Here is a 12,316-nt window from a genome sequence, read left to right as displayed (position 1 = left end):
TTTTAAATATGGGACAAGTTTGTAAAGCACTAGGAAAAATATTCACTTTATATTTAGTTGGAATCTCATATCTTTTGCAAAGAAACAATAAATTGTCAATCTAACATCTAACAGTTCTTTGGTTTACCTAAGAAACAAAAACAGGAAAAATTCATATAACTGAAAAGTTTTTGTAGAAAAGTCCACGATCCATGGCTATCAAGAATCTTTGGGAGGATAGAAAACTCTCCTCAATGCTTTGCGGTGACCTAAAAGGGAAGGGAATCTAAAGAGGGGATAACTGTGTATGTTTAACTGATTCACTTTGCTGTACAGAGGAAACAAATACAACAAAAGCAACTATACTCCAATAAAAATTAATTTTTAAGAAAAGTCTTTGGGGGACTTTCCTGGTGGTCCAGTAGTTAAGATTCCACACTCTCACTGCCAAGGGTCTAGGTTCAATCCTCAGTTGGGGAACTAAGACCCCACAAGCCACATGGTGCAGTCAAAAAAAAGAGTCTTTGGAAATAACAGGTATAGAGAAACCTTACAAATCCAGCAAAACAAACATAGTCAACATTCTATTTGCATAAATCTCAATAAGCCTGTAGAGGAAAAAGGTAGACTATAATAATAGCTTTAAACATTACCAATTTTAAACGTTCTTTTCTCCTTTTACCAAAGGAGGCGCTTGACCCAGGTTCTGATTCCTTTTTTCCATCCTCGTCCTCATCTTCATCTTCATCATCCTCAAAACACCAATCTGGCAATAGAGGTGGGGGTGGTGCTTCCTCTATATCACCATAGCGACGAAAAAGTTCTTTCAAGTAATCACCCTTATAAATTCCTGGTGGTCTGGCTTGAGCAAAAGTAGCAACTGCTGCTTCAATACTATGGAAAATAAACACCATGCAATTTCCTCACTACTCTCCATTTATGCAGATTTATCAAATTTCTCTTATTATATTTAAGGCTATTATAACAAAGTATAATAGAGGTTTCATAAAATGGGTACATCACAATCCCTACTCTCAAGGCATTCAATCTACTAAGACAAATCATTCTGAAACAGTTTTAACACAAGGTACATGGTATTTCCTAAACTCTAAAGGTAAACTACAATGAGTGTAATGAGGAGACCTGGGTAGAGTCTGTAAAGAATTTAAGTAAACCCTTAAAGGTTGAGGTCTGATTATAACAGAAAACACCAGTCACGGAAAAGCAACATGAAGATAAAGTAAAAGCATGCTGGTTTTTCAGGAACTTTCAACAGACCCAAGCGTTAAGAGCAGAGGTCATCAGAGCGAGGCTAAGCATAGGCTGAGTCTGACATAGCAGTCGACATAGCGTAGAGTTACCTTTTAGGGCATCTGAAAGGGCAGAAAGGCAGAGGCAGAATATATGCAGTAGAGAACCACAGAGGATGAGTGAACAGGGAAACATATAATCACATGTCTACTTCAGGTGATTATATTCAGAGAAGGACTTACTGCATGAAAGGCTTTGTAAACAAAAGAACTTTAAAGTGAGGAAATTCAGTAATATCTCATTCTCTAATCTCTCAGAATCTAAAAAGACACTTTACAAGTTAACAGGTGCTCATAAAGACCTGTTGATTGGCTTAAATAGAGTAACTCAGTCCCCAAAAATACCTTTATATTTAAGACTATTATACAAAGCATAACAGAAGTTTTATAAAATGGACACACCACAGTCTCTACTCTCAAGGCATTCAATCTCCTAAGAGACAAACCATTCTGAAACAGTTTTAACATAAGGTACGTGGTATTTATAGTATTTAAGCTTTTTCTAATACTCAGCAGCTATTTTTTTAAAAGGTACTTAAAAATGAAATGAAAAACAACAGTAGTAACCTCCAAGGTGAAAACATACACAAAATATTGGGAGAACTTGTCTCCAATAATTCTGTAAGATGTGAAAAAAACAATCTGGGAAAGAAAATGTGTAGTATTTGGGATCCATAAGCACGCAACATGCTACTAGGTAGAAAACATCAGTAATGAACGGTATTCTAGGGGAGGGAGGTGGGAGGGGGGTTCATGTTTGGGAACGCATGTAAGAATTAAAGATTTTAAAATTTAAAAAAAATAAAAAATTTAAAAAAAAAAAAAAAGAATGGTATTCTAAAGATTAACAAAATCTAAAATAAAAACCACTGAAATCATGTTAATCATGGAGTGAAGTGAAGGGAAGTCGCTCAGTCATGTCTGACTCTTTGTGACCTCATGGACTGTAGCCTACTACGCTCCTCCGTCCATGGGATTTTTCAGGCAAGCGTAGTGGAGTGGGTTGCCATTTCCTTCTCCAGAGGATCTTCCTGACCCAGAGATCAAACCCAGGTCTCCCGTACTGTAGGCAGACACTTTACAGTCTGAGCCAAAGTAATCTATTTGTTAATCATGACTTCACCAAAAAACCTGGAAATATAAAATGCTAAAACTGAAAAAAAAAAAAGACAAAATTTTTTATCAATTACTAAATATATCTTCTTTCACTACAACAAGAAACAAATACCTCCAATCCATTTTCTCCACCAAGAAGGCACATATGAGGAAACCAGTGCGATTGAAACCATGGGTACAATGAACACCTAGAAAATAAAGCAGTTTTGATTTAAAATTACAAATCACTTCAGAGGCCACATTTCACTTTAAAATTCCAACCTGCAAACAAAACATTTCAATCATTTTATAAAATAACCACATTTTTAAAACTTAGCCCTTTCTTATAACTATTAAACCTGTCAGCTTAAATTGCTCGGAATATAACTTACAGCACTAGTAACAGTTTAAATATAACATATTGATTTATTAATTACAACTGTTTCTAAGGTCTAAAGTTTTATTTCAAAACTAAAAGATCCAAGCATTTTAAATAACGAGATATTTCATCAAACACATAACTCTAAAAGACACACATACACACCCACACAGGACACTTGACTGGATACAGAAACTGATGAACATACAACACAATAAAAATAAAATTACTTTAAAGCTCTCTAGAAGCCAACTGACTGTATCTTTACATTAGCCTACAATCTTTCAAAATAGACTTTTAAAAGGAAAAACTGCTGAGAAAAAGAAATTTATTTTTGTTAAGCTTTTTTTCAGAACATATTCCAGGTAAGTATGGTCCTATCTTTATAATACGCAAAGCTACAAATGAGCTTCATAACTTCCAAAAAATGATTGCATTCTCAAATCATTTTAACTACTTTGAAAATGTAATAAAAACGACTTGGTATATATTACTAAATTATCACATTTTATAAAATCCACTTCATTGGCAGTTCAACACAAAATAGAGAAGAAGCATCAATGAAGCAAGAAAACTACCAAGGAAATCATCCCACTAACCTCTATGTGAGATTAGGGTTTGACTGACAAGGGTCCTGGTGATGGGAATAACACGGAGAGGCAGATGGAAGAAACATTTAAGGTAGAATCTGCAATCTGAGGGATCAATTACTGTTAACACTGATAGAAAAGATGTAGAAGGAGTCTTCGGTTCTGACTTGAATGACTAATTAGGCAGCAGCACCACCCACCAAGTTACAAAATACAGGAGTTTATATCAGTCTACTGGGCAACACAATGAGTATAGCTGTACGTGCAGAGTCAACACAGTGAGCACACTTGGACATGCAGAGTTTAAGGTGCTTAATAGGAAGTCCCGCGGTGACCCAGTGGGTAGGATTCGGCGCTTTCACTGCAGAGGCGTGGGTTCAATTTCTGGTCAAGGAACCATCCCTATGCCTGGTGGTCTGGCCAAAATACAAAAAAAGAGACGGGAGGGGAGTGTTTTCTTATGAGATTCAAAAATATTTGGAAATAGGGTAAAGAGCTTCACAGAGAGGTCTAGCTGGAGTTGTGGATTCCAGAATGATCAGCTTATAGTCAACTACAGAAGGTGTCTGTGGTGTGGATAAAATCACTAACAATGGGTAGAACAAGAGAACATAAATAAAGATGGAATGTGAGGAAAACTAACCTTTCAAGAATAAGTTGAGGGGGTGGGAAGGCATTAAAAAAAGACTAAAAATGAACTTTCATGGGGTCAAGAAAATAAAGAGAACATGAACATAGGGTCATGTTTACCAGGGAAAGAGGAAGTCCCAAGAACTGTTTAAATGTCACATGAAGATTAGAACTGAAAGTTGTTATTTGTTTAGAGGGAGGACTCCACATTGCAATGAAGTGAATAGGAATGAACGGACTTGAGCGTCAATCTTTTGGAAAGTGTGCTGGGAAGGGGAAGAGGACATATAAAACAGCAAGAAAAGGTTTTTTGGGGACAGGGTAATATTTTAATATAAGAGGTTTAAATACGTTTATAGGCTGAGAAAGATCTGGTTAATTCACAGAGGTTGAAAGTAACAGAGAACAATGATATAAATGAAATGAAGTTTCCTAAGAGATTTAAAAATAATAATAAAGAGATCAGCCTTGAACAAAAAAAGACACTCCTTAGAAATAAGCTGCTATAGAGGTGGTCCTAAGATGGCGGAGGAATAGGACTGGGAGACCACTTTCTCCCCGACAAATTCATCAAAAGAACATTTAAACACTGAGTAAATTCCACAAAACAACTTCTGAATGCTGGCAGAGGACATCAGGCACCCAGAAAAGCAGCTCATTGTCTTCGAAAAGAGGTAGTAAAAAATATAAAAGACAAAAGAAGAGACAAAAGAAGTAGGGAGCGAGCTCCGTACCGGGAAGGGAGTCTTAAAAAGAGAGAAGTTTCCAAACACCAGGAAACACTCTCACTGCCGAGTCTGTGGCAAGCCTTGGAAGCACAGAGGGCAACATAACAGGGAGGAAAAATAAATAAATAATTAAAACCCACAGATTACGAGCCCAACGGTAACTCCCCCAGCGGAGAAGCAGCGCAGACACCTGCACCCACCACTAGCAAGCAGGGGCTGGGCAGGGAGGCGCCGGCTGCACTGCTTTTTAAGGATCAGGCCCAAATGCCCCGAGGGTAACCAAAGCAAACTAACTTGGGCTAGCAAACCAGACTGTGGGATAGCTACCACACGAAAAGCTCTAACATAAGACACCACCAGGACCGCGCACAGAACAAAGGATGGAACAGAATTAGCCAGCTGCAGACCATCCCCTTCTGGTGACAGGCAGCCAGAGCCCAAAGGGCTGGAAGGGGTCGATCACACCCCCAGAGAAACATTATCTACCAAACTGCAAGCAGACTTCTTTGCTAACTAAGACTTCTCGGGGTTCTGGACGGTCATCATCCACCTGAGAAGGGGCGCCAGTTGTACACCCAGAAAACTGAGCAGCAGGGACGGGAGAGGCGATAAGTCGCAGCGACCGCGCTCGCCAAACACCTGAGCTACTCGGACCTGGGAAGGGCACAAAACACAGGCCCAACTGAGTCTGCGCCTCTGAGGACTACCTGAGTGCCTGAACCTGAGCAGCTTAGACCTGAGAGGTGCGTGCAGCCCAGGGCCAGCCTCAGACGGTTCCCGGCAGAGCAACCTAGAGCCTGAGCTGTGTGCACTGTGAGTGGGCGCAGGCCCAGTGTGGCTGAGACACTGCGAGCACACACCAGTGTTATTTGTTTGCAGCGTCCCTCCCTCCCCACAGCACGACTAAACAAGTGAGCCTAAAAAAAAGTGTCCACCACCGCCTCCCTTGTGTCAGGGCGGAAATCAGACACTGAAGAGACCAGCAAACAGAAGAAGCTAAAACAGAGGGAACCGCCTTGGAAGTGACAGGTGCAATAGATTAAAACCCTGATGTTAGTACCGACTACGTAGGAAGGGGCCCATAGATATCGAGAAATATAAGCCGGACCAAGGAACTACCCGAAAATGAACTGACCCCACACTGCCCACAACGCCACCAGAGAAAGTCCTAGATATATCTTTACTATTTTTACAATCATTCTTTTTTTTCCTTTTCTTTTTCTTCTTTTTTTTAACTTTTTTTAGTTTTTAAGTCCTCTATTACTCCTTTTTCATTTTTATAACCTACTATTACTTTTCAAAAAAAAAGACCCTATTTTTAAAGTAAACTTCATATACTTTTTAAATAATTCTTGTGACTTTGTTTTTTTGCTTCTTCTTCTTCTTCTTTTCTTTAATATTGTATTTTTGAAAATCCAACCTCTACTCTAGATTTTTAATCTTTGCTTTTTGGTATTTGTTATCAATTTTGTACCTTCAAAAACCCAAACTTCAGTACCCATTTTTACATGAGAGAGAGATTACTGCCTTGACTTCTCTCTCCTCCTTTGGACTCTCCTTTTTCTCCACCAGGTCGCCTCTGCCTCCTCCCTCCCCCTTCTCTTCTCTACCCAACTCTGTGAATCTCTATGTGTTCCAGATGGTGGAGAACACTTAGGGAACTGATTACTGGCTGGATCTGTCTCTCTCATTTTCATTTCCCCGTTTTATCCTCCTGGCCACCTCTGTCTCCTGCCTCCCTCTTCTCTTCTCTGTATAACTCCATGAACATCTCTGAGCGGTCCAGACTGTGCAGCGCATATAAGGAAGTGATTACTGGCTAGCTTGCTCTCTCCTCTTTTGATCCCACCTCATCTCATTCCAGTCACCTCTAACTACCCCCTCCCTCTTCTCTTCTCCATGTAACTCTGTGAACCTCTCTGGGTGTCCCTCACTGTGGAGAAACCTTTCATCTTTAACCTAGATGTTTTATCAGTAGTGCTGTATAGAAGGAGAAGTCTTAAGACTACCGTAAAAATAAAACTGAAAATCAGAAGCAAGAGGCTTAAGTCCAAATCCTGAGAACATCAGAGAACTCCTGATTCCAGGGAACATTAATCCATAGGAGCTCATCAAACACCTCCATACCTACACTGAAACCAAGCACCACCCAAGGGCCAACAAGTTCCAGAGCAACACATACCACACAAATTCTCCAGCAACACAGGAACACAGCCCTGAGCTTCAATATACAGGCAGCTCAAAGTTACTCCAAAACCACTGACATCTCACAACTCATTACTGGACACTTCACTGCACTCAAGAGAGAAGAAATCCAGCTCCACCCACCAGAACACCAACACAAGCTTCCCTAACCAAGAAACCTTGACAAGCCACAGGTACAACCCCACCAACAGCGAGGAAACTCCATAATAAAGAGGACTCCACAAACTGCCAGAATACAGAAAGGCCACCCCAAACGCAGCAATATAAACAAGATGAAGAAACAGAGGAATACACAGCAGGTAAAGGAACATGATAAATGACCATGAAACCAAACAAAAGAGGAAGAGACAGGGAATCTACCTGATAAAGAATTCCAAATAATGATAGTGAAAATGATCCAAAATCTTGAAATCAAAATGGAATCACAGATAAATAGCCTGGACACAAGGATTGAGAAGATGCAAGAAAGGTTTAACAAGGACCTAGAAGAAATAAAAAAGAAAATCAATATATAATGAATAATGCAATAAATGAGATCAGAAACACTCTGGAGGCAACAAATAGCAGAATAACAGAGACAGAAGATAGGATTAGTGAACTAGAAGATAGAATGGCAGAAATAAATGAATCAGAGAGGAAAAAGAGAAACGAATTAAAAGAAATGAGGACAATCTCAGAGACCTCCAGGACAATATGAAACGCTCCAACATTCAAATTATAGGAGTCCCAGAAGAAGAAGACAAAAAGAAAGACCGTGACAAAATACTTGAGGAGATAATAGTTGAAAACTTCCCTAAAATGGGGAAGGAAATAATCACCCAAGTCCAAGAAACCCAGAGAGTTCCAAACAGGATAAACCCAAGGCGAAACACCCCAAGACACATATTAATCAAATTAACAAAGATCAAACACAAAGAACAAATATTAAAAGCAGCAGGGAAAAACAACAAATAACACACAAGGGGATTCCCATAAGGATAACAGCTGATCTTTCAATAGAAACTCTTCAGGCCAGGAGGGAATGGCAAGACATACTTAAAGTGATGAAAGAAAATAACCTACAGCCCAGATTACTGTGCCCAGCAAGGATCTCATTCAAATATGAAGGAGAAATCAAAAGCTTTACAGACATGCAAAAGCTGAGAAAATTCAGCACCACCAAACCAGCTCTCCAACAAATTCTAAAGGATACTCTCTAGACAGGAAACACGAAAAGGGTGTATAAACCCGAACCCAAAACAATAAAGTAAATGGCAATGGGATCATACTTATCAATAATTACCTTAAACATAAATGGGTTGAATGCCCCAACCAAAAGACAAAGCTGAATGGATACAAAAACAAGACCCCTATATATGCTGCCTACAAGAGACCCACCTCAAAATAAGGGAGACATACAGACTGAAAGTGAAGGGCTGGAAAAAGATATTCCACGCAAATAGAGACCAAAACAAAGCAGGAGTAGCAATACTCATATCTGATAAAATAGACTTTAAAACAAAGGCTGTGAAAAGAGACAAAGAAAGACACTACATAATGATCAAAGGATCAATCCAAGAAGAAGATATAACAATTATTAATATATATGCACCCAACATAGGAACACTGCAATATGTCAGACAAATGCTAACAAATATGAAAGGGGAAATTAACAACAACACAATAATAGTGGGAGACTTTAATACCCCACTCACACCTAAGGCTAAATCAACTAAACAGAAAATTAACAAAGAAACACAAACTTTAAATGATACAATAGACCAGTTAGACCAAATTGATATCTATAGGACATTTCACCCCAAAACAATGAATTTCACCTTTTTCTCAAGTGCTCATGGAACCTTCTCCAGGATAGATCACATCTTGGGCCATAAATCTAACTTGGTAAATTCAAAAAAACTGAAATCATTCCAAGCATCTTTTCTGACCATAATGCAGTAAGATTAGACCTCAATTACAGGAGAAAAACTATTAAAAATGCCAACATATGGAGGCTGAACAACACGCTTCTAAATAACCAACAAATCACAGAAGAAATCAAAATATGCATAGAAACGAATGAAAATGAAAACACAACAACCCAAAACCTCTGGGACACTGTAAAAGCAGTGTTAAGGGGAAGGTTCATAGCAATACAGGCATACCTCAAGAAACAAGAAAAAAGTCAAATAAGTAACCTAACTCTACACCTAAAGCAACTAGAAAAGCAAGTAATGGAGAACCCCAGGGTTAGTAGAAGGAAAGAAATCTTAAAAATTAGGGCAGAAATAAATGCAAAAGAAACAAAAGAGACCATAGCAAAAATCAACAAAGCCAAAAGCTGGTTCTTTGAAAGGATAAATAAAATTGACAAACCACTAGCCAGACTCATCAAGAAACAAAGGGAGAAGAATCAAATCAATAAAATTAGAAATGAAAATGGAGAGATCACAACAGACAACACAGAAATACAAAGGATCACAAGAGACTACTATCAGCAATTATATGCCAATAAAACGGACAACGTGGAAGAAATGGACAAATTCTTAGAAAAGTACAACTTCCCAAAAATGAACCAGGAAGAAACAGAAAATCTTAACAGACCCATCACAAGCACAGAAATAGAAACTGTAATCAGAAATCTTCCAGCAAACAAAAGCCCAGGTCCAGACAGCTTCACAGCTGAATTCTACCAAAAATTAAGAGAAGAGCTAATACCTATTCTACTCAAACTCTTCCAGAAAATTGCAGAGGAAGGTAAACTTCCAAACTCATTCTATGAGGCCACCATCACCCTAATACCAAAACCTGACAAAGATGCCACAAAAAAAGAAAACTATAGGCCAATATCACTGATGAACAGATGCAAAAATCCTTAACAAAATTCTAGCAATCAGAATCCAACAACACATTAAAAAGATCATACACCATGACCAAGTGGGCTTTATCCCAGGGATGCAAGGATTCTTCAATATCCGCAAATCAACCAATGTAATTCACCACATTAACAAATTGAAAAATAAAAGCCATATGATTATCTCAATAGATGCAGAGAAAGCCTTTGACAAAATTCAACATCCATTTATGATAAAAACTCCAGAAAGCAGGAATAGAAGGAACATACCTCAACATAATAAAAGGTATATATGACAAACCCACAGCAAACATTATCCTCAATGGTGAAAAACTGAAACCATTTCCCCTAAAGTCAGGAACAAGACAAGGGTGCCCACTCTCACCACTACTATTCAACACAGTTCTGGAAGTTTTGGCCACAGCAATCAGAGCAGAAAAAGAAATAAAAGGAATCCAGATTGGAAAAGAAGAAGTAAAACTCTCACTGTTTCCAGATGACATGATCCTCTACACAGAAAACCCTAAAGACTCCACCAGAAAACTATTAGAGCTAATCAACGAATATAGTAAAGTTGCAGGATATAAAATCAACACACAGAAATCCCTTGCATTCCTATACACTAATAATGAGAAAGCAGAAAAAGAAATTAAGGAAACAATTCCATTCACCGTTGAAATGAAAAGAATAAAATACTTAGGAATATATCTACCTAAAGAAACTAAAGACCTATATATAGAAAACTATAAAACACTGGTGAAAGAAATCAAAGAGGACACTAATAGATGGAGAAATATACCATATTCATGGATAGGAAGAATCAATATAGTGAAAATGAGTATACTACCCAAAGCAATCTACAGATTCAATGCAATCCCAAATGGCAACCCACTCCAGTACTCTTGCCTGGAAAACCCCATGGGCAAAGGAGACTGGTAGGCTACAGTCCATGGGGTCGCGAAGAGTCGGACACAACTGAGTGACTTCACTTTCACTTTTCACTTTCCTGCACTGGAGAAGGAAATGGCAGCCCACTCCAGTGTTCTTGCCTGGAGAATCCCAGGGACGGGGGAGCCTGGTGGGCTGCCGTCTGTGGGGTCGCACAGTCGGACATGACTGAAGCAACTTAGCAGTAGCAGCAGCAGCAGCATCAAGCTACCAGTGGTATTTTTCACAGAGCTAGAACAAATAATTTCACAATTTGTAAGGAAATACAAAAAACTTCGAATAGCCAAAGCAATCTTGAGAAAGAAGAATGGAACTGGAGGAATCAACCTGCCTGACTTCTGGCTCTACTACAAAGCCACAGTCATCAAGACAGCATGGTACTGGCACAAAGACAGAAATACAGATCAAAGGAACAAAACAGAAAGCCCAGAGATAAATCCACACACGTATGGATACCTTACCTTTGACAAAGGAGGCAAGAATATACAATGGATTAAAGACAATCTCTTTAACCAGTGGTGCTGGGGAAACTGGTCAACCACTCGTAAAAGAATGAAACTAGAACACTTTCTACCACCACACACAGAAATAAACTCAAAATGGAGTAAAGATCTAAACATAAGACCAGAAACTATAAAACTCCTAGAGAACATAGACAAAACACTCTCTGATATAAATCACAGCAGGATCCTCTATGACCCACCTCCTAGAATATTGGAAATAAAAGCAAAAATAAACAAATGGGATCTAATTAAAATTAAAAGCTTCTGCACAATAAAGGAAACTATAAGCAAGGTGAAAAGACAGCCTTCTGAATGGGAGAAAATAATAGCAAATGAAGCAACTGACAAACAACTAACCTCAAAGATATACAAGCAACTCCTGCAGCTCAATTCCAGAAAAATAAATGACCCAGTCAAAAAATGAGCCAAAGAACTAAACAGACATTTCTCCAAAGAAGACATACAGATGGCTAAAAAACACATGAAAAGATGCTCAACATCACTCATTATCAGAGAAATACAAATCAAAACCACAATGAGGTACCATTTCACACCAGTCAGAATGGCTGCGATCCAAGTCTACAAACAATAAATGCTGGAGAGGGTGTGGAGAAAAGGGAAACCTCTTACACTGTTGGTGGGAATGCAAACTAGTACAGCCACTATGGAGAACAGTGTGGAGATTCCTTAAAAAACTGGAAATAGAACTGCCTTATGACCCAGCAATCCCACTGCTGGGCATACACACCAAGGAAACCAGAATTGAAAGAGACATGTGTGCCGCAATGTTCATCGCAGCACTGTTTATAATAGCCAGGACATGGAAGCAACCTAGATGTCCATCAGCAGACGAATGGATAAGAAAGCTGTGGTACATATACACAATGGAGTATTACTCAGCCATTAAAAAGAATACATTTGAATTAGTTCTAATGAGGTGGATGAAACTGGAATCCATAATACAGAGTGAAGTAAGCCAGAAAGAAAAACACCAATACAGTATACTAACGCATATATATGGAATTTAGAAAGATGGTAACAATAACCCTGTATGCGAGACAGCAAAAGAGACACAGATGTATAGAACAGTCTTTTGGACTCTGTGGGAGAGGGAGA

At 38.8% G+C, this 12,316-nt stretch overlaps 1 protein-coding gene across 1 annotated transcript in view; it reads right to left on the bottom strand.

Annotated features, from left to right (window-relative positions):
• The window catches only part of RNGTT (RNA guanylyltransferase and 5'-phosphatase), a 235,757-nt gene that overhangs the window by 199,305 nt on the left and 24,136 nt on the right, over positions 1-12,316 (bottom strand). The window contains exons 5-6 of the mRNA XM_018053155.1: positions 2,518-2,593; positions 633-873 (exon numbers count right to left, since the gene is read on the bottom strand). Coding sequence (XP_017908644.1) covers positions 633-873; positions 2,518-2,593 — 317 coding nt within the window. The remainder of the gene's footprint in view (positions 1-632; positions 874-2,517; positions 2,594-12,316) is intronic.

Source organism: Capra hircus, chromosome 9 (genome assembly GCF_001704415.2).
Source record: "Capra hircus breed San Clemente chromosome 9, ASM170441v1, whole genome shotgun sequence".
In the NCBI taxonomy this organism is placed as follows: Eukaryota; Metazoa; Chordata; class Mammalia; order Artiodactyla; family Bovidae; genus Capra; species Capra hircus.
The sequence above is the reverse complement of the archived record's forward strand: the minus strand, read 5'-3'. Positions and strand labels throughout refer to the sequence as shown.